Source organism: Lathyrus oleraceus, chromosome 5 (genome assembly GCF_024323335.1).
Source record: "Lathyrus oleraceus cultivar Zhongwan6 chromosome 5, CAAS_Psat_ZW6_1.0, whole genome shotgun sequence".
Taxonomy (NCBI): domain Eukaryota; kingdom Viridiplantae; phylum Streptophyta; class Magnoliopsida; order Fabales; family Fabaceae; genus Lathyrus; species Lathyrus oleraceus.
In genome coordinates this window covers 644160730-644184101 of record NC_066583.1, presented here as the reverse complement: position 1 = coordinate 644184101, position 23372 = coordinate 644160730, and the positions used below count along the sequence as shown (strand labels likewise).

The 23372-nt window shown below is 33.2% G+C and overlaps 2 protein-coding genes across 2 annotated transcripts; both read right to left on the bottom strand.

The window, feature by feature from the left end:
• Window positions 1-6164: 6164 nt before the first annotated feature.
• LOC127087589 (uncharacterized) lies at window positions 6165-9118 on the bottom strand. Its single transcript, XM_051028496.1, has 5 exons — window positions 8637-9118; window positions 8422-8557; window positions 7092-7312; window positions 6754-6927; window positions 6165-6564 (listed from the first exon to the last, which is right to left on the bottom strand). Exons 1-5 carry the CDS (start codon window positions 8796-8798, stop codon window positions 6478-6480), a joined length of 780 nt encoding a protein of 259 aa, XP_050884453.1. The 5' UTR covers window positions 8799-9118; the 3' UTR covers window positions 6165-6477.
• Window positions 9119-16748: 7630 nt separating this feature from the next.
• Window positions 16749-22676, bottom strand: LOC127083671 (uncharacterized). Its single transcript, XM_051024002.1, has 7 exons — window positions 22562-22676; window positions 21527-21812; window positions 18059-18303; window positions 17928-17984; window positions 17574-17831; window positions 17426-17487; window positions 16749-17248 (listed from the first exon to the last, which is right to left on the bottom strand). Exons 2-7 carry the CDS (start codon window positions 21784-21786, stop codon window positions 16958-16960), a joined length of 1173 nt encoding a protein of 390 aa, XP_050879959.1. The 5' UTR covers window positions 21787-21812; window positions 22562-22676; the 3' UTR covers window positions 16749-16957.
• Window positions 22677-23372: the final 696 nt, after the last annotated feature.

Sequence of the window (23372 nt, the reverse complement as noted above, 5' to 3'; positions counted from 1 at the left end):
ATTTCAACCTTTATTTAAGAATAATTTGATCAAATTAAAGAATTAGAATAAAATAAATTAAACTAATTCAAACCATAATTAAAATAATAGAATATAATAACTAAAATAAATTTTAAATAATTAAGATAGAATACCAAAAATAAATAGTACAAGACATTTCATTAACAAAAAAAAATGAATTTGAGTTGAACTACGACAAACGAGTCTTACTTGACAACAACAAATAATATTGACTTGAACGACAATCAATATTGAGTTGAATATCGTGAATATGTTTAAAAGAGACAGCGTGATGATGATGAAGTGTGGTTGAAAGAAAAACTATAATGAAGTGACAAAATTTAAAAGTTTGTATGATTGTAAAAAAACACGGAATTCTTTTTTGTGATTAGGCAATGTATGTTAAGTTTTGATATTGACATATTAAAATTCAAAAAAATAGTTAATTTGATGTTTTTTTTTAACCGGATGGTTTTACAAAATCGGCTCCAGTTCTTTGGTTCGAATAGTTTTAGACGGTTCAACCCGGTTTTTTCGGTTTTACTCTGGTTTTGATCCACTAACGATTTTGAAAGGTTGATCCAACCACATTCTCTCTGGTTGTCGGTCCCACTGGTTGAACCGGTCGGTTTGGTTCAGTTTTTAAAAATAATCGGATAAAAATTACAAGAAGTAAAGTGCCTAATTCCTTGAAAAGATAAATAAAAGAATTTCATAAAAGGCAATCAAATAAAAATGCTTTGATTAAAAAGTAGGACACAGATTCATACATTTCCAAATCCTTTTATCTATGTAACTTAGATTCTTGAATTCTATAGAGAACAATAATGAAAAATGTGAACCCTTGTTACAAAGATTAAATCGACTTATATACATGTACATCACTAACCGTAGACAACGGCTAACTATCTAGAAATTGACATATACAACATTATGTTACCTTTTGTCCTATGCATCACTTCCACATGTCTTCAGCTCTTTAAATATTGTAAAACTGCTATTGTTGTCGAAAGAACATCTTCAGGTCTCATAACTACCTTTGTTGATAATCTTCATACTAGACCTTGTGACGTTGGTGTCGAAAATATGATTTACCTAACTATACGTAGCCTGTATTTTTATCTCACCTCCACTTTTTTCGAACATACTGGATAAAAATCTCAAGCTAACAGATGCTCCTAAAAAATTCCATTTTCAATCATGTTTGCAATATGGAATAAAGGTGGTGCTTTAGTACACTCTCGACAATGTTCAAAGCAGTATGCATACGTCATTGTCATCATGACCACTTTCACCTAACCATCACGTCAATGAACGTGTGTGCAGTCCCCATCATAATTTCAACTTCCAAGACCATCGTGTGTCACAAGAATTAACCGCATTAAAATAAAAATAAAATCATTTAATTAATAATTAAAAAAACAAAAATCAAAATGCCGCTTGTTTTGATTTGAAAAGGAAACTGGATAGTCTCTTTTCACATAACTATATATACCCTATTCTCCTTTTTTCCTCCCTTTTTGCAACATTGTTTTCTCTTCTAAACCCTAAGAATTTTTCATTTTTTCAAACTTCCATTATCACTATTTTCTACTAAAGCTCAAAACAATGGCTTTTACTTTAAGCGGTAAGAATCAGTCACAAGTCTCTTCTGTTGTTGATCTTCAAAGAACTATCCTCATTAACAATCGTAGATATGTTCCAAAACCTCCAACGGAGAAAGAGAAAATTGTTATTTTGCTTTCCATGTATTAATCCCTTTTTCTCTTACATGTATTGTTCATGCGTTTCTGGACCCTTTACCCATATCATTTATGAAACCAAACAATCTGAAAACGTTTTCCCTTGTTCATCATCAACCAAACCTCGTGCGTTTGAAGATAGAGGATTTGTGTTGGGATTCATGGAACATCCTAACTGTGTGTTATGTTCTTCTCCTTCCACCAACAATGACATTTATCTTAGTTTTTTGCACATAGTTGAAAAGAAGAAAGCATAAACCTAGAAAGATCAAGGTATTTTTCGACTTAATTCAATTTTCGAAGACTGGACCCAAGTATAACCCTTACATGCTTATAGCTGCCATCTGTTTCTGGGAGTCTTCAAACAATACTTTCCATTTAACATGTGGAATGGCCACTCCCACTCTTTTCAATATTGTTGTTATTACTGGTCTTCGACCAACTAGGGAAACTTTCAACCTCACTCTTAAACACCAAATCAAACCCAATTTTACTCAGGTAATCAGCGAGGTAATTATCTCCCTTCAACCACATATCGATTAATGTGCATGAGTCCATGACCTCAACTTCCCCAGGAGGCAAGCCGTCATCACTTATCCTGGGGTAAGATTCTTAATGTCATATCCTGCGACCCCAGAGTTTATCCTTCCAAGATAAGGGAAAGAGAGGGCGCCATCAACCCTTAACACTATGGGAGAATCCTCTTTCTCCCTCACGCGACGCACATGTTTCTCCAATTCTTGTGGTGGTTGGAGTGAGGCCTAAAAAAGAACCTTCTCGACAAACCTCCTAAGGACGCCCAACCTCCTTTTGGAGGTTTGGTAGCATAAAATGAGAAACATATCCCCAATATTAGAGAAACCGTCATCCCCTCGCATACCATCTAAAAGGCTTGATAAAACCCTAATTGTTAAGGAGAAGCTATGAGGGCGCAACATTGAGGACGTTCAATACCTCAATGACAAATGGGTGGAAGGGAAGAAAAATCCCCATATCTTTGATAAATGAGAGATAGAAGTAGAAATAGGGGGATGGGGGATCAGAAGAGACGACCATGGTAACCCTCTTAGATGGTGAGCAAGCCTCGAAGATAACCATTCCTTCATCATTTAAGGAAAAACCTCTACTTTTGTTTGAAAGGAGAGGATATGTTTATCAGAAGTATAGTAAGGTCAAGTGTCCTTTACGTCCTTAAGCATGACGGATGGGGTAGCCATTATCCTTTTGTTCATGAGAAAATAGAAGAACAAAAAGAAATCATCACCACTATCATAATTGTCAAAAGGATGCCTATAATCCTCAAATCCCACAACTTTACACTAACCTAAAACCATATTTCAAACTTTCCTTATAATATATACTCACAACTACTACAAAAGGAAGAAAAAGAAAAATGCATACATGAGAGGCTTGAAATGAGGAATCAAGAACCCATAAGCTAGAAGATTTTCGGAGAGCTTGCAAAAGTTGTAAGAATGAAATAGAGCAATAAAACCAAAAGAGAAACTTTTATACGAGAGTTAAAACCATAGAAATTTTAGGCTCCCTCAAAATTTGGAAAAATCCAACATGTTTCTAGCACGTGGCATTGGTGTTTAGTGTCTCGAAATATAGATCATCATTGCTTACATTAAATAGAAGCGAGTATGGTCATTTGAATGCTTGATGTTTGACATTCCCAACAGACATCCTATAGGGCCTCTCTTATCACCGAAAACACCATAACACCACCGTTTAGGGCCTCTCGTGCAACAAGGAAGCCTTAACCGTTATAAACCCACTAAGGTCTTTAAGTATCATATACCCTTGTAATACCACACACAACTATAATTTTAAAAGTTAATGTCTAAATATTTAGATACGAGATATTTTTTGAAAATTGTAAAATTTATAAAATAAAATGATTTATTTTAAAAAAAATGAAGTAAACAAATTTCATGGATGGATGGATTTCCTTTTATTGAAAAAATGTTACTGGATGAATAAGATATTTAAAGGAAATTTTAGTGTATTGTTAATGATTAATGAATTATTTTGATTCATTCATTACCAATCCAATACATCCATTTTGTCACTCATGTAGTGATATATTTGTTAGTGCCCATAAAAGGGGAGGCATGAAGCATGTCCTTGTTAGGCGCCCGCCCTAAAGCACATCACCTAAGTCTACCCCTCACACATTATGCGATCCACCATGAGAGGAAACATGGATGATGACATGTATATTACCTATAACTGCATGTTCAAGAAGTCATGGCCATAAATCCTTAAGAAGTAGGTTGTCAACAACTTCCCAGTAAAAGTGGAGTGGTTGCTACTTCCTAGGGGTCCCTCAATGTAGGACTTTTGATGCCCTCCTCAATTCAGCATCATATGACCATAGCATACTATATTTCTTGGCCGAGTCCCCTTCAACAATCTTTTTAGATAGTTGTCTAACTTTGAAAGCCCTATATCCAGTGATTTCTATAGCAAACCCCAATCTTACATCTGCTACAACTTCATTTAATTTCATACTAGAATTATTCTTCAACTTGTCTATAATCACTCTAGAAACCCAATCAACATTAGCATTCTTGTTGAAGAACTTTCTTCCACTTTTGTATTTCTAAAACAGAGATTTAGTCTTAAATGATGTAGTTCTCAAAACTCTACTACATAGCATAATGTAGTCAAAATGTTATTTGTTCTTACAAATAACCCTACACCTATTCTCATATTTTTTTGACAAATCTTACCTCCCTACCATTCAACACATTTTGTTCTAGTGCAACCTTCTTAAATTACTTCAGAGATGAAAATTTCATCTCACCTTAAATGTGAAACCCTTTCTAAGTGTTTCCTCTTCATTAAACATAATCATTGCAGGCCTGTCATCACAACTATCTCCATCTACGCCACTATCAAGCTCATCAGTCATGTAATCATCTTCTATGACATGCTCCCTATCCATCTTAGTTGTAGTAAACACTTTGTTTTTTACTTGACTTGTACCACCACCATCAGCAGCTCCCTTCTAGACTCACCATTATCCACCCAAATGTTTAACCATTCATCAATGTCTTCATCAAAATCATGCATTCTCTCTTCTTCACTGTCTTTAAAATTTATACCATCCAAAGAACCTTCACTTGATTCACTGTCTTTAGCACTTTCATTTTCCTCAACACTTCCATGTCCTTTGTTTCTCTATTAACCTCTATATATAAATCTTCTCACCCATTGATAATCTTGGCTATGATCATAATTATTCCTCTCAGCAAACAAAGCTAACATTGTTGCATCCTCATCATTACCAAAGGGTTTTAGATATTTTCAAGACAACCCACTTTATGTTTCCACCATAATTTCACATCGTAAAGGTTAAAGGATGGATTCATCCCCTTGATTAAGTCACAGGCTTCAAAGAAGCACCAAAAATCAGAGTCTTGCCCACTGAAAGCATAAACATCTTCACCCTCATACTTTAACCTTGCATCTTTTACAAATATGAAAGAGGGTAAATTAGACATTACATTCACAGTCAAAGACAAAAACCCTAGAAGTTTACAGTCAACACAACAAAACAAACATGCAGTGATTTCAAAGCAAGTGGGGTATAGAAAAGACATACAATATTCAAGAACATAAGCAAATCATAATACAACTAAGCATAACACACGATGGCACATGTGGGACTAACCTTAATATTGGGACCACAACAAACACAGTTTTGATTCAAAGCAAGCTTCGTCAATGTTGGGACCACAAGTAATGAAATTCGAAGAGCATTAGAGTCGTGGGGACCACGTGCTTCAATGTGTCTTCAATGGAGTTTTGTTTTGGGACCACAACTACAAAAGGTGTGAGTGGAGAAAATAGCTGAAATTGAAGTATAGAGAATTATGAATTTTCTTTGAATTTTAGGGTTTTTATTAACATAGAAAACATGTAGGCAGCCACCTATTAATCCTGAAAAAATACCGTCACGAGACTAATTATATGAATGCAAATTTTGTGGGACCATTACTTGAAGGTACCTGCAGTGTGATGATTGAATATGCACTATTTAAGTCCTATGTAGATGACTTAGATGCATACATAATAATATGATTATTCTCAAAAATGTTGTTCTTGCTCGTTATTTGAAAGTCAGGGTGTTTAATGGTCAAATTCTGTTGGAAAAAAATGCTTTGTACTAAATTGTTACTTATTCCTCACATTGTCGGGGCTATTGAGTTCAAATCCAAGTAAGATGGTCTTACATGTTCATTATTTAGTATACTACTAAATAGTTGGTATTTGTTTATAGGATTAATAACCCTTTTTCCTATGACATAAGCGAGTTCTGTTTTTAGTAATACAACACAATTTAGACATGTACCATGCAAATCAACATAATATGCATGAAACAATTAACTGAAAATAATCAACTCTAAGAGCAAATAAAAACATAATTTGTAGTATAGTGATGGTAACAAACTGGTCTTGAACATTCTCAGTAATTTTAGTACATATAATACCAGAAATCAATTCAGTGAGGAATAAATAACGAATTATTATCATCGGTTCTATTCCAGGATAAGATAGATTCACCCCTGAATAGCGCTACATTTCCTTGACCTACAGGAGCTACACAAATTGTAACAATAAACAATACATACTTCTTTTGGAAAAATAAAACATGGGATATAATTAATTAGCCAGATACAGCTATTTAACTGCCTTGATTGTGAAACTCTACCCGCCGATTGCATTAGAAGCCGTCGGGAGGGAAACGCCCGGGAAAGGGGTTGTATTTTTGTGCCTGATTAAGATGCATTCGCAGAGCATAGTTGTTAACCTGTAAACAAAGCCATAGATACCCACATTCATTAGCATATGCAAAACAATTGTACCTTTTTAGAACAATGAAACCATTTTCTCCCTTTATCTACAAAGGAAAAGAATTCAAAATATATGTATAAAACTAAATAGCAGTTTTAAAACGAGGAACTGTGAGAACAGAACAAGGATAAAGCTGATCTCTAACCTCAAGAGTCCGGATCTGTTCCTGGTATTGAGATACCAACTGCTTCAGCTGCTGCAACTCTCGGTCTTTATCTTCATAATCTGAAAGGCGCTCAAGCTGGATTCTAAAAGCACTTTTAAAACAATTTCTCTCCTTGGTCAAGACTTCAACTTGATATTTCAACATCAGATTTTCCTGAAAACAAAAACCACTATATAAGCTCAAAACTTACAACCGATAATTATTTTCCACAACCAACAACTCCACTCCATAATTGTATTTGAAATTCCATATACCACAAATTTTAGCAGCACGATTAACAAAACACTAAGAAACGAAATTACAGCCCAAACACATACCCTTTGAAGATCAGTTAATGCCCCAGAACTCGCATGTGCACTGATCGATTTCTCCAGAACCTCAAGAAGTTTCGCAGCACGAGCTCTGGCATCATCAACACTAGTAGCACATGACATTTCTCTAACAAACAAGTCAATCCATTCAGGTCCATCAGCAGGAAGATTGTTTTCAACTGGCTGATTCCCAGAGGCAGATGCATCCCCATTATTTTCAAAAACACCTACAAATTATTCCAAAAACTAATCCATCAAATATTTATTTTTCATCTTAATCATGACACAAAATGCCATTAGAAAAATTGCATTATTTTGCATAACAAAACAGTACTTGAAATATTAAGTAATAGACATATACACAAATAAAACATCCTATCCGACTAGAGAATATGTTTGGTTCTGCAGAAATAAAAATTGATTCTGATGAATTGATTATATAAAATTGACTTTAATTAAGTGTATAAATCACATTTAAACTCAAAAGCTAGAAATCATCACTTCCAAAATCAATTTTAATTGAGAGCAACGAAACATGTTAAATCAATTTTTAACATACAGAAGTGCTCCAAACGTGTAAGCAAACATATGCGTGTGTTTGGTTCTGCGTTGAAAAGAATTGGTTTTGAATGAGTTAATTTTGTAAAACTTATTCTAGCTAAAAGTGACTTGAAGGTAAAGTTATTTATGTTTGGATATATTTACGTAGAAGTAAGTTGAACATTAAATTTTAATGTAACAATCACATTTAAACTCAAAAGCTACAAATTCTAGCTTCACTAGAATCAACTCTAGAGGCCGAATCAATTCTAATTTATAAGAACCAAACACCTCAAAATCATTCCAAAATCAATTCTACATCTTTAGAATTGTTTTTGGCTCTTCCAAAAGCTAAATAGAACATACACAAAGGTGTCTTGAAGGTGAAGTAACTTATGTTCAGTGTTGCCGATGGCAGATGACGGTCCATTGTGGAGAGCCAAAATCCCATCATACAGGCCGTTATAGCGGATTATGGCAGAAAAACCCACAATATCGGCCAATATTTATCATTGCAGAGAGTCCAAAAAAGGCCATGTATATCCCCAGAGCAGCCATGGCGCCGCTATTTGATAACACTACTTATGTTTAGATAAGTTGATTTAAAATATAAAAGAGAATTCAACCATAAATTTGACATTTCTAGAATCAAAAGCTCAGCTTTCTAGCTCCAAGTTAGAAGCAATTATCAAGACAAAATTAATTAAAATTAAGAGCAACCAAACCAAACCAAACCAAAGGTCTCTAAAATCAATTTTACTACACGTTGATGAATACTCTAAAAATCAAATCGAACCTGATTCAACGGTAACAACATCAGGCTGTGGAGCAATTGCGGCAATTTCATCGGCAGATCCCAAGCAAAGCCCGTGCAAACTTTTAATAGCAGCATCTAAATCATTACCGCATTCCTGCAATGCTCTTTCAAGGATCTAAAACAAAAACACCATAAATTATCAAGAACATTAATCAATTCATCAAAAACAATAAAAATCAACAAAATCATCAAACCTGATCTTCCATATTGGGAAAGAGATTGCGAAGGTGATCAACGAGCGTCGGAAGAGAAAGGCGAATCGGAGAAGATGAACAACGAAGCCTCTTGGAAACAGGTGGTGAAGGAGGAAGGTCTTCGAAGAAAGATCTCTTGGTTCCGCACACCGCAGCAGACATCGTTCAAAACTGCGTCGTCGTCGTTTAGGTTTTGTTTCTTCTTATGCTTTTTCTGTATTTGCTTGATCTTCCCCAAAATACAATAGCAATTGAAATCGAATTGTAAAAATTAGGGTTAATGCGATACAATATTCGTGTCTTGGATTGGGCGAATTCTTTCCGAACAAGACAAGTTATGGTAGAAAATCAATCTATCCAGGGTTATATTGCCCAACATTCTCTTCCTTATGTCGTCACATCATTGTCTTAACGATAATAATTTTCAATAAATTAAATTTTCTTTTTACAATTAGACTCCTCTATTTCTTACAGTATTACTTGTATAAAAATGATTAATATATATATGTTAGCACGCTATTATGTAATGTATATTTTCTTCAACCATAAAATTACCTGAAAGCCTTTCTTTTAGTGGGTTGATAATTTCTTCCACTAACAATCATTTATGAACCAATACTCCACTCCTCATATGCCTCAGTCTAATTTTCTCTTGCCATGCTATCCACGCACCTCACTCATGATAAGTTCAATGAATAACCTAAATAAATTGAATGAAAGCATGGTAAAATATATCAAAAAATCTTACTGTATTTTGTGCATTTTAATCATTTAATTAAATTTGTAATTAATTTAATTGTTGTTAAACTAGTTAAAAATAATTTTTTATTTCTAAATAAAAATTTAAAATTTATACAAAAATGAAGAACATGGTAAAAATAATAATAAAATATTAAAAAGAGGTAGTTTTCACTTCTCTAGGCCTCACACTATTATAAAGTTCAAGAGGGCGTCAACAAGATTCAAATGTTCGTCGATGTCAGTCTTCCCATCATAGAATCTCTTTCCTAATGAATTATAGAGTTACCTTTTTATGGAGTACTCTTTGATTCTTCTGCTAAATATGTTTCTAAATGAAATGTCTTCGTCTTTTGCGAAATCATTAGAGGATGAGGAATGTGAGTTATGTTGGTGTCAGATACCTCAATGCGTTGGACGGTTACCTTCGTGTCTCAGCTTCTAAGAAAATTGCTTTCTTAGGAGAAGGAAACGAGTCATGTGTCTTCTTTGATATTTGGCTCGTCGTACTTAGAAGGGTCAGTTTGGTCATTTATGGGACTTGTTACTACGTCTTTGTGATACCTGAATGAAAGGAAGTGGTCGGGACCTATGGTTTCAATCCCTCAAAGTTGCTCATTTTGAAACTCTAGTATTGCAGACTAAATGACAGCCACGCATAAGTCTTTCATCAAGGTATTTGTTTTAGCGTTTGTAGTCTGATTCACTAGAATGGTGATATGATGTATGTTATCGCCCTCTTCTTAGTGTGAAGCCAAGTTTTGACCAACTGGTAGTTGAGGTTCATCATTTGGTGGAAGGGGTTGTTTCAATAGTTAGTGGAAGTTGGATTTGGTTATCCATGTGTGAGGAGGATGTCGTGAGTCCTTATTCAAGATTGTGGTTTCTTTTTACAGCCTCGCTAGTAACGAATCACAGATGGTTGGAGTTATGTGTTGTTCATTTTTGTTGGTTTTCCATTCTGATGTTTGATTAGATGGTTGAATGATAACGATCATTCACACATATGTCACCAATGATCCTTCCAGTAAGGAATAGTTCACGTCATTGTAACGTTGGTCATAACACGGTAACTCTGAAGGTGGTGCTCGTGGTCTGTCACCTTGATGAGTGGTGACACATGTAAACACTTTGACATACGTATGAATATGTTTCTTTCAGAGGTGAGAGGTATATAATTAGAAATGTATGTACCTTGATTTGATGGTTTACTGCTCCTTTTATATGAGGTTTCTAGAATTTTTGAAGGTCTATAATCTTCTCATGCAAGATCACTGTCTAAATAGACATGTGTCATAATCTTATTTTTTTATATCATCTAACAGTGAAGGACTTCAATCATTTTTTTGGATCAAGTGTTATTTTAAGGATGTTTCACACTTGTTCCTGATGTCCTAGAACATTTTTCTTGAAATATTTTCTTAAGTGTAATACTTGTTTAAGACTTGTGGATCTGCTTGTTTTTAGAAGCATATTTAAACACAACGTCGTTTATCTTAACCTTTGGTTATTTTCCTTGAGAGACTAAGTTATAGTCAAAAATCTCAAGAAGTCATTAACAGTTAGTCTTTGAGTCGTATTTCCTTTAAAGACTAGGTTATAGTCAAAATTATCAAGAAGTCTTAGGCATATTGTCTTTGATTTTTGTAATGAGTCTTATTATTGGAATAAGTCCTTATTGAGAAGGTGAAATCACTCAGGCGGTGGACTAGACGTAGCTTCGTTAACAGCGAACCAGGATAAAAATACTTGTATTGTTTATTTTTAACTTATCTTTAATTTGTTATTTGAGTTCTTGGATTGCAAAAAAAATTTAATCTAGAAACCCAATTCAAACTCACCTTTCTTGTGTTTCTTGAACCTTAAATTGGCATCAGAGCTTCGATTCTGGTTTTGACTACTCTGTGTCAAACAATGAACTGTATTAGATAAAGATCCATATTTTTTAACATAAAATGGCACATGCAAACAATGATAAAGATCATTATTCTGTAAAACCTCAAATCTTTGATAGAGAAAAGTTTTACTATTGGAAAGATAGAATCAAAAGTTTCTTCATAGGTTGTGATATTGATCCATGGGATATGGTAATGGATGGTTACACACATCCTACAGATGCAGGTGGCGCTAAGATTGAAAGAAGTAAAATGAATGAACAACAAAAAAGGGATCACAAGAATCACCATAGATCCAGAACTATATTTCTGAAGGATATTTCCTACTATGAGTATGAAAAGATAACAAATAGAGACTCTACTAAGTCTATATTTGATTCTTTAAAAATGACTCATGAAGGAAATTAGCAAGTTAAAGAAACTAAAGCCTTGACTTTAATCCAAAAGTATGAATCTTTCAAAATGGAAGAGCATGAAATGACATGGGAGACATTCTCAAGATTTAAAACTCTTGTATCTGAATTAAATATTCTGAATAAAGGTTATACCACTTCATATCATGTTAAGAAAATAATCAGAAGTTTGCCTAAGAAATGGAGACAAATGGTGATAACACTTAAGGTGTCAAAGAATCTAAACAAAACGAATCTGGAGGAATTTATAAGTTCTCTAAGGAGTCATGAGATTGAACTTGAAGAGGATGAGCCTTAAAAAAAAAAGTCAAGTTTGTGCCTTTGAAGTCCAAAGGTAAGCCTGAAAAGGGCAAAACTTTGCAAGCTGAAGAAAGTTATGAAGAAGAAGATGAGTTGTATATACTCTCCAGAAGGGTTAACTAAACATAGAAGTAAAGACAAATGAAGTTTAAAGGCTATAGAATAACATATGGATGATCTAAGTCAACCTCTGGGTAGAAGAATTCTGGAGCTGGCAAGGATGTTACCTGTTTGAACTCCATCGTTCTAACACTTAGAACATTTTTCTTGAAATATTTTCTTAAGTGTAATACTTGTTTTAAACGTGTGGATATGCCTGTTTTTAGGAGTATCTTGTAAACACAACCTTGTTTATCTTAACCTTTGGTTAATTTCCTTGAGAGACTAAGTTATAGTCATAATTATCAAGAAGTCATTACCAATTAGTCTTTGAGTTGTATTTCTTGAGAGACTAGATTATAGTTAGAATTCTTAAGAAGTCTTAGACAAATTATCTTTGACTTTTGCAATCAGTTTGATTATTAGATTAAGTACTTATTGAAAATGTGAAATCACTCAGACGAGTGGACTAGATGGAGTTTCGTTAACAGTGAACCAGAATAAAAATACTTGTGTTGTTTACCTTTGTCTTATCTTTGCTGTTTGAGTTCTTGGGTTGCAAAAAAAAATTAATCTATAAATCCAATTCAAACCCCAATTTCTTATGTTTCTTAAACCTTCAAATATGAGTGACTTTCTTTGCATTCCCAGTATGATAAAGTATACTAAATTATAAATTATGCATTATTTGTGGTAGATCATTATCCTTTGTGAGAATTTGAGCCTTATAATGGATGACATACAAAATTTCATTTCTTTTTTTTCTTGTGTGATTTCACTCATGTCTGTTAGTTAGTCTAGAATTGAACTTGACTCTTGTTGAAACTTCTTGTTTACTTATGCACACTGATATGATAAATGCAATTTTTTATTTTTTTTATTTTTAGCTACTTAGGCAAAAAGTCAACCATGAAATTCTCGTCCTTTGTTTGAAATCTCTTTGAGCTTATTTATTCCTTTTTTCTATAACTCATTAAAAGTTTAAAAGTGAAAAACAATGTTATAACCCTATTTAAGGGGGTGAAAAAGTCTTGTTTGAAGTTGTGTGACATTAAATTAGTATATTTGTGATATTTCAACAGTTGGTAGAAAAGAAAAAAAAAATCATATTATTATTCCTTTTGAAAAAAAGAAGAAAAAAAGGAAAGAAAAAGAAACTAAAGAAAAAGAGAAAAGAGAAGAGAAAATGGTTGTACAGAAGTTGTTTGAAAATGAATAAAGTGATCATTAGTTCAACTTTCGCAGTTCCGTTAAATTCTCTTTTGTCCCTTTAAATTTTAGCTTAGTACCCCTTAGTATTTATCTCCCTATTACCTTGGCCACATTACAACCCAAATAAAGTCCTTTTGATCTTTATGTAAATGTATTTCAAGTGTGGATGTTAGAGTCTTTTCAAGTTTATGGTAGTGCTAACTTTTATGATGTGCTTTGAATATAAAGAAATAATCTAAACACTTGAGAGTGAGTGAATATTTATATCTTGTGAGGATATTGTCACTTCTGATGTATTCTTTGATAAATTATCCTCCTATTTGCTTTGATTGTCACAAGAGGTTATTCACTAACGCCATATTTATGAAGCCTAGAATGATAATTTTGTTTATCCCTATGTGATCCTGAAAGTATTTGAAAGGTATGTTTTGTTTTTGTTCTTGTTTCTCATTTTTAGTCTGTTTTGAATTTTGAAGTTAGAGTTTTGCTCATAGTGCAAAAGTTCAAGTGTGGGGGAATTTGATCAGTGTATTTTAATGCACCATATTTTACTTTGTGCTAAGACAATTCTATGACTTCTCGCCTTATTTTCAATGCTTTTAATATGTTTTTTAAGTTAGGTTTGAATTCTCTTTGATTTCATTTTATGTTGCTTATTTTCGGAAATAAACTACAGTTTGATACCTTCTCACTGTGCATATCATAACTTGAGCTAAAAGATGCAATTTGAAGCGTTCTAATATGCGTTGGAAATTTAAGAGAAAGAGATACAAGTTTAATATTGATGTCAGAAGTTAATCCAGAGTGAAGAGGATTTGAATTATCAGTTTTCGTTTCTGGCGTGATAAAAATAAATTAGTTAGTTTTGGGTCAGCCTATATTTTTCGGGCCAGTGCTCTTAAAGCCCAATTTTCTTTATTATTTAAGATAAACTCAACATTAGAGAAAGTTAGACATTTTTTAGGAATTAGAGAGATCATTAGGATTACATGGCCGATTAACCTCCAAGGTTAATCTACTGTTTTAGAATTTTATCGAGACTTTGAGGTTATTATATTATCAATTTTTATTCAATTCCTTTCAATCTTGTTTTGTGTATTCTTGTTTTCTTAATTCGAGTTACATATAATAGTGTTGATTAAATTTGATCAATGCATGTTAACTTAGCTTATTCGCTAACTTCACCTGATCTTCAGTTTTCATGCTTAATACGGAAAATAGAAATATAATTTACATAGGTGTTGATCACGCTTGTTAATCGATACTGTATGCAAATAGGAATTGAATTCGCTTAGCGAATTCGTGATATAATAACTGACGATAAGTCTGAAATTACCGAATCAGTAGATTAATACTTTAATCATAATTGTAATCGTTTTATTTAATTTTAATTGTCCGAAAACTTAAACCCCCTTTTTGTTTCAATCAGCTGATTAAAATAATCAAGAGTTTTTGTGATACAACTCAAGTGTCACTTCCGTATGCTACATTTATTAACTCGTTTTTGACTCATGTGCAACATCGGATCAGTAATAATCAAAAGATGATAAGTTCAATGGATAACCTAAATAAATTGAATGAAAACATGGTAAAATAAGTCTAAAAAATTTATTGTATGTTGGGCATGTTAATCATTTAATTAAATTTATAATTAGTTTAATTGATATTAAACTAGTTAAAAAGTACTTTTAACTTTTAAACAAAAGCTTAAATTTTATTTAAAAATGAAGAAAATGATAAAAATAATAATAAAATATTAAAAAGAGAAGTTCAATAAGGTGTCAACGAGATCCATATGTTCGTAAATGTCAACCTTCCCATCGTAGAATCTCTTTTCTAGTGGATTATAGAGTTATATCCTTATAGACTACTCTTTGATTCTTTTGCTAAATGTGTCTCAAAATAAGATGTCTTTTTCTCTTGGGAAATATCTAGAGGATGAGGAATGTGAGTTATGTTGGTGGCGGCGGCCTCAATGCGTTGGAAGCTTACCTTCATGTCCCAACTTCGAAGAAGATTGCCTTCTTGGGAGAAGAGAACGAGTCACATGTCTTCTTTGATCTTTGGCTCGTTGGTACATAGAGGGTTCGGTCTGGTCATTTCTGGGATTTCTTACTACATATTTGTGAAGCCTGAATGAAAGGAAGTGGTCGGGACCTATGATTTCGACCCCTCAAAGTTGCTCATTTTGAAACTCTTACATTGCAGACTATCTATTGACAACCACGAGTAAGTCTTTTATCAAGGTATTTGTTTCAGTGCTTGTAGTCTGATTCACTAGAGTGGTGATATGATGTATGCTATCACCCTCTTCTTGGTGTGAAGCCAAGTTTCAATCAACTGGTAGTTGAGGTTCATCATTCAGTGGAAGGGATTGTTTCAATAGTTAGTGGAAGTTGGATTTGGTTATCCGGGGTGTGAGGAGGATGTCACAACTCCTTCTTCAAGATTGTGGTTTGTCCTTACATACTCGCTAGCAACGAACCACAAATGATTGAAGTTATATGTTGTTCATTTTTGTTGGTTTTTCATTTTGATGTTTGATTAGATGGTTGAATGATGTCGATCGTTCCCACATAGGGCACCAATGATCTTTCCAGTAAAGAATCGTTAACATGGTTCTGAAGTTGGGCATAATATGGTAACTCTGGAGGTGGTGTTGCTCGTGGTCGATCACCTTGATGGATGACGACACATGTAAACACTTTGATGTACATATGAATATGTTTCTTTCAGAGATAAGGTGTATGTAATAAAAAATATATGTACCTTGATTTGATGGTTTGATGCTCCTTTTATATGAGATTTTTAGAATTTTTGAAGGTTTAAAATCTTTGGTCATAATATTATTTGTTATATCATCTAACAGGGAAGGACTCCGATATTTTTTCAAATCAAGTGTTATTTTAAGGAAGATTCACACTTGCTCTTAAAGTCCTATAACTTTTCTTGAGTTTAGGTATCTTTCACATATGTCCTAGCTCAAAGTCATCATAATGTGTCTTTCTAAATGACCTATTGATTTCATTGTATTATTATTGGGTTGCAGCTATTGGAATTTGTGTTAGTTATATATATATATATATATATATATATATATATATATATATATATATATATATATATATATATATATATATATATATATATATATATATATTGAAATTGACATCAGATATAATACACCAATTTTTCACCGTTAATAGAATTGAATCAAACAATTATATTAAATAAAATAAAAATTTTTAAAAAATACATGATTATTTTTTTAAATAGACTATTTATATGATCGTTTGATTTAATTTTATTAACGATTGAGATTTAACGTAAGTCGTTAATATATATTATAAACTTACTCAAATTCGGTAATACAATATTGTGATGGAAATTAAAGGGTTATTTTAATTAAATGCAAAGTTAATTTGCTTTGGAAGATGTTTTTTATTCCTCATAAAGTCAATCTTGGCAAAACAATGCATTATTTTGGCCTGAAAACAAAAATAAAGACAAATTTTGTTCAATAAATTAATTGGAAAATTCAAGAACTAAAAATAAAATAATAACTAACAGTTGCGTGCCAAATGAATATTTTAAAGAGATGCAAAAATTGATAGATCAATTTGCTTCCAACAGAAGCAGCTTCCATTTTCGAATGAGATCCAGTTTATCCAGATCTCCTTGACCTCTTTGAACCAGATTTCTTTTCTCTTTTCCTTTCATGTCTAGGGATCTTTGACTTTTCTCTTTTCCTTTCATGTCTAGGGATCTTTGATTTTAATGTAGAACGTGATCGCACATCAACATTGTGCTCGGATTCTGAACCTTGAAACTTTAAAATCTCTTTAATCTCTCCAAATGATTCGATTTGTTTGACAAGTTGATTTCCAACATTTTCTAATTCATGGAACTCTTCTGTAACTACCTGATGATTCTGTGTGAGATCTTCAACATTGATCTGCATATAAGAACAGGCGAACATTGCAAATTCACAATGAGGGTTGCGAGAAATATGCATAATAGAAAATCGACCTTGGATCATGAGTATTCAACAACTCAAACCAATAATAGAATCTATAAAGAACAAGTATTAAACTCAGAAGTTATAAAGAAGTTGGTTCCATAGGAAGCTTACATTGTCCCGTGGAACATCCATTTGAGGCCGAATAGTGGCTTCATCACCTGATGATGCATTTCCTAGCATAAGTAAATCTCCGATTAGAAACTCAATAGAAGCTAATATTAGATACGAGTTAAACTAACTGGAAATGTATTCTTGTTACCCGTAAAAGAATCAGGGTTTATATCGGGATGATTATATCCATCAGATGGTTCAAGTATGCTTGATTGGTTTACAGAACAAAACCTTCCTTGATTTTCACTGATCACCTTGTCATGTCTAGATTTCAAAATTTCAAGTTGAGACTCTAAAGCTATAATCTTTTGAATGGCATCGTCCCAGGATTTATCGATACCATAATTACCAAAAGAAGCCCATAAATCATTCGACTTGAACTCTACTGATTTTTCACTGTCACCACCTGATATCATTAAAACAGGATGTAGAATAAAATATCACGAACTCTCGCATAAACAAATGACTAAAACAGCATCACGCGTATATATCTGTAACTAACCTTTGACAACTTCATGACAATCTTCCAAACCAGCATCAACATTACAATCGGCTTTCTCTGGAAAAGTGACAGAAATGAGAGAGAATTATAAACAAAAACTTATTGCAAAACTAAATAAAGAAATGGCATACCATAGTAGGAGAATAAGGTATGGTTAGACATGTATGATGCTAAATCGCAATTCTCTTCAACTTTTTTTCGTTTTTTCCTCTTCATGTCTTTATTTATATCCTGTGTATAATCAAGTGCCGCAAGCTCTTTAGCATATTTGCGTTCTTGAGACTTGAGTTGTTTCAGTTGCAACTCAACCCACTTACACCGCGACACAACAGGACTTATGAACCTCCTCCAATGAGCTGTTGTCTCCCTTTTCTTTCTGAATGGTTAATTAATAGAGAAAAATCGTAAAACATGTAAACTATTGAAATTAAAATCAAATACATTGTAAATTGTATCGTCATTATAATTATTAATAATAATAGACATGCTCAATAGTTTTCTTAAAAATAGGATAAACCTACACCTAGAAAAAATTTCGACACTTTCTTCGGCATTATAATTATTAATAATAATAGACATGCTCAATAGTTTTCTTAAAAATAGGATAAACCTACACCTAGAAAAAATTTCGACACTTTCTTCGGCATTATAATTATTAATAATAATAGACATGCTCAATAGTTTTCTTAAAAATAGGATAAACCTACACCTAGAAAAAATTTCGACACTTTCTTCGGCATGGCATTCTAAGCATACCCAGTAACCATAGAAGTCCAAGCAATATTATCCTTAAAGGGAAACCCATCAAACAACTCCCGCGCGGAACCCATGTCCCCACTCTTTGCGTAAGCAACAATCAACTCAGTCCAAGAAACCGCATCCCGGCATGGCATTTCACATTCATATCAATAATGGTCATGCCGATGTATAAATCAGAGACAAACCCAAACAACAGTGAGTGAACATGAAGGTGATCCTAAAGCTGGGTTTTTTAAGGATGAAAAAAGAGCTGAAAAAGTGGAAGAGTATAAACGAATGGATTGAAAGAAAGGTCCATTCCTGTTGTAATAATTCTAAATGTCCTATCAAGAAGTTGAAGATGAAGGTACCAGAGGAAGCTTGGTGTGCAAGAAAGCCATCTGTGAAGCATTTAAAGGTGTTTGGATCAATTTGCTTCAAACACATCCTTGATCAAAGAAGAACCAAACTTCGGGATAAAAGTATGAAGATGATATTCATAGGATATCATTCAACAGGTGGCTACAAACTGTATAACCCTGTTGACAAGAACTTGCAAATTAGTAGGGATGTGATATTTGATGAATCGGAAACTTGGAAATGGGAAGCTGAAGGCACAAAAGAAGGTGAGGTCAAACAAATTTTTGCGGGCCATGATGAAGATTCTGATGGTGAAATGAATGGCAAAAATATTGAAATTGATGAAGTTGTATCTGCGGAATCTCATACTAATGAGAGGACACAAAGGAGAAGACAAACACCTAGGAGACTTGAAGATTGTGAAGTACTGCCTGATAGTGCAGTTAGCAATGAAGGAGACTTAATACACTTTGCTTTTTAGCCGATGCAGAGCCAATCAGCCATTCAGAAGCAAAGTGTAGAAGGAATCTGTGAGGGAAGAGCTGAGGTCTATTGAGAAGAATCACGCATGGGAGTTGGTTTCTCTATCTGAGAAGAAAAGAACTATTGGTGTGAGATGGGTGTATAAGACCAAACTAAATCCTGATGGCTCAGTTTCAAAAGACAATGCAAGATTGGTGACTAGATGATTCCTGCAGAAACATGGCATAGACTATAATAAGGTTTTTTCTCCAGTGGCAAGGATTGAAACTATGAGGTTGGTGGTGGCAATAGCTAATAGTAGAGACTGGTCCTTGCACCGCTTGGATGTAAAATCTCCATTCTTGAATGGTCCTCTACAAGAAATAGTATATGTAACTCAGCCCCCAGGTTTTGTGATAAAAGAAAAGGAAAAAAAATGGTATACAACCTACACAAGGCTTTGTGTGGTTTGAAGCAAGCTCCAAGACATTGGAACAAAAGAATTGACCAATTTCTGGTTAACTTAGGATTCAAAAAATGCACAGTGGAGTATGGTGTATATGTACAGGAATCAGAGAAAGAAGCCATCATAATGATTTGCTTGTGAGTGGATGGCCTGCTTATCACAGGAAGCCATCCATGTGCTTTAGAGAAGCTAAAGGATCAAATGAAAGAAGAGTTTGAAATGACAGACCTAAGAAGGTCATAACCTTTTTGGAATGAAGTTTGTGAAGAGCAAAAAAAGGAATGATCATGCACGAACAGAAGTGAAAGGTATGACTGGTTGTAAAGTACTCACAAATTCCTTTGAGACAAACCCTAAACTAGATGAGTGTGCAAGTGAAGAAGAGGTAAATGTAACATTGTACAAACAAATTGTTGGTTCACTAAGATACTTATTCAATAGCAAGTCAGATATATACAATAAGTATAGTGAGTAGATTCATGAGTGTGTCTAAGAAAGCACATCTAGTAGCTGAAAAAAGGATACCAGGTATCTAAAGGGAACCTTGAAGCTAGGTTTAAAATTTCAAACTGCTGTGATTAAAAGAAGAACAGGTTTGGTTGATTATTCTGATGTTGATTGGTGTGGAGACAATGGATAGAAGGAGCACATTTGGTTATGTATTTCTATACAATGAAGCAGACACCTCTTGGTGTACAAAGAAGCAACCAATCCTTGCTTTGTCCTCTTGTGAAGTTGAATATATAGCAAATTCATTTGCCTCTTGTCAGTCAATTTGGCTTTATTCCTTGTTGAAGAACTCAAGTGTGAAGTGCAAAAGTCTGTGAAGCTGATGATTGACAACAAATCTGCAATTAGCTTGGCCAAGAATCCAGTATCACATGAAAGAAGCAAGCATATTGAGAAAATATTTCACTTCATACGAGAGCAAATGATGAAAGGCATGATAGAAGTCATACTTTTCCCTACAAAGGAACAACTAGCTGATGCTTTTACAAAAGCTTTGGAGATTGAAAGCTTTGAGTACTTAAGAAGTCAATTAGGACTCGGAGACATTTAGAATTATGAGGGGATGTTGTACTAATTCTAAATGAGGGTTAAAACTAACTAGAAGTTAGTTTGTAAGTTAATTAGGTAGTTAACTTGTGACTCAAGTAAGTTACTTGAATCACAAGCAACTATATAATCAACATTTTTCTATTCGTTTCATGTGATGACATAACTCTTACAAACTTGTGTGAAATTTTTATGAGAAGCAAAAGACTGAAATTCTCTTTCTCTCAATCCTCTCTTGCTCTCTGCTTCTGTTTTTCTGTTTTCTTGCATTGCAAGAAACAGCCTTTGATGTGCCATTAATACGAGCATAAGCGTGAATGAGAGCGGAGTAGAGGAAAGGGTTAAGGGACTAGTCCTGTGAAAGAGAAGGTAACGGTAGGAGTGAACCGGTCGGTTGTTTAAACTAATGAACTGGAGGGATTTTCCTAACTACTCTTTTTATTTCATTATGCACACATGCTTCTCATAGACATGAAAGGAATAATAGATGCATAAAACAACTCAAACTGAAATATACCTTCGATGAAGTGGCTCGTGCCCGTCATCAAACATTCGTGATTCGACTTCTGGTTCACCGAAGGAAGCAGCAGCAGCTGTATCACCAAAGGAGCTAGAACTAGACGTCTCAACGACATCCTGACGTGAATCTGGCACTTTCAAAGCTTCTCTGCCATCATCACCTCTCCAGTTTTCCCAAGGCTCGAGATTATTTCGTCCCGACAATGGAGAGTCACTTACATTCTCAAATAGACTATCTAGCTCCATGTCCCAACTCATTTTCACAAATGACGCAGCAACCTTCCCTGCTAAGACATCATGCAAAAACCACATTATCATCCTAAACCAAGACTCCAAGAGTAAATTTTTTTACTATTATCAAGGAAAATACGTTTCTAAAATTACTACATTCTTCACAATAAAATAATGGTAAACACTTAATAATAAAAAAAATGATAAACACATTCACATCTTGATCAAACAAACCATTTACCAAAACACAATATCCATAGACAGATCACATTCACACCATTGTTATATGATCATGGTATATACTATTTATTGGAATTATGTAATTCAACACACTGAATCCAAAACTGATTAACAGTAGCGTATTCACAATTAAAATTCACAAATAGTAATAACAACAATGAACAAAAACTAATATAACCTCTTTAGCACGACATCTTTGAAAAAAAGTGTCTCTGTCAGTGTCGTTGAGTGTCCGTGTCAGTGTTCGATATCTATACTCATACACCTGATTATATTTTATTTATTTATTTATTTTCAAATTATTTATTGTGTCCACTAGTATAAGTGTTTCCGATGTATTTCATATAATATAACAAAAAATTAAGATTTTGATGTGATCATAACATAGAAAGATTATGAACAACAACAAACAATTCCAAAATACAAAGTTTTGGACCTATCAAAAACCATAAAAGTGATTTTTCACAACACAAATTATACTCAATCATAATTCCAATTTCATAATCAATCACAAATTTAATAGAATTAAAAAAATCACAAATAAAAATTCAAAAACCCTAACGATATAGATTGGTTGTTCTGTTTGAAGGTGCGACGGTGGAATGAAGAAGGTGGTGGTGGGAGTCGAGAGAGATGAGTGGTGAAAATTGGCAGCAAAGGAATAGGAAAGAATAAAGGAAAAACAAGAATTAGTTTAAAAGTTTGTTTTGGGTTAGACTTTTTAGGAAGTTTGTTATTTAAATCAGAAAATACTCACTTTTATTTATAATAAATACTAATTACTACTATTTGTTATTTGCAATATCGATAAAATAAAATTATATCATAATAATTAATATTTGGAATTTAATATTGCCCAAGAAATTATTAGGATTTGATTCTAACACTCTTTTTCAAAATAATAAAACTTACTAAATAAAAAAAAATTGAGATTTTCAAAATTAAAGAGTTTGTTTAAATGATTTTATGTGGTTTTATTTATTTATTTATCTTTTATTCTCTTTTTGAGCTGAATCTATCTTAATGTTGAAATTTATCTTTTTAAATTAGACCACAATCACAATTATTTAACATAGGCTTATAAAAAAACAATTATTCATCATAGCATACAAAAAGTATAGTAAAATTAATTGAGATAATTTGTTAAAGCTCTTTTTATTGAATCTAATTTGTAACTCTAATCTTGATGATAAATATTATGAATTTGATTTTGTCAAAAATAAATATTAAAATAAAATAATATTAAAATATGATTCTTTAATTTTAATATTCTTTTTCAAATAAAGCATATAAATCATGAGAGATTTTTTTAATCACAAAATCAGGAGAGATTTTAATTAATCAAAGATTTTGTAATTTTGTAACATTGATCT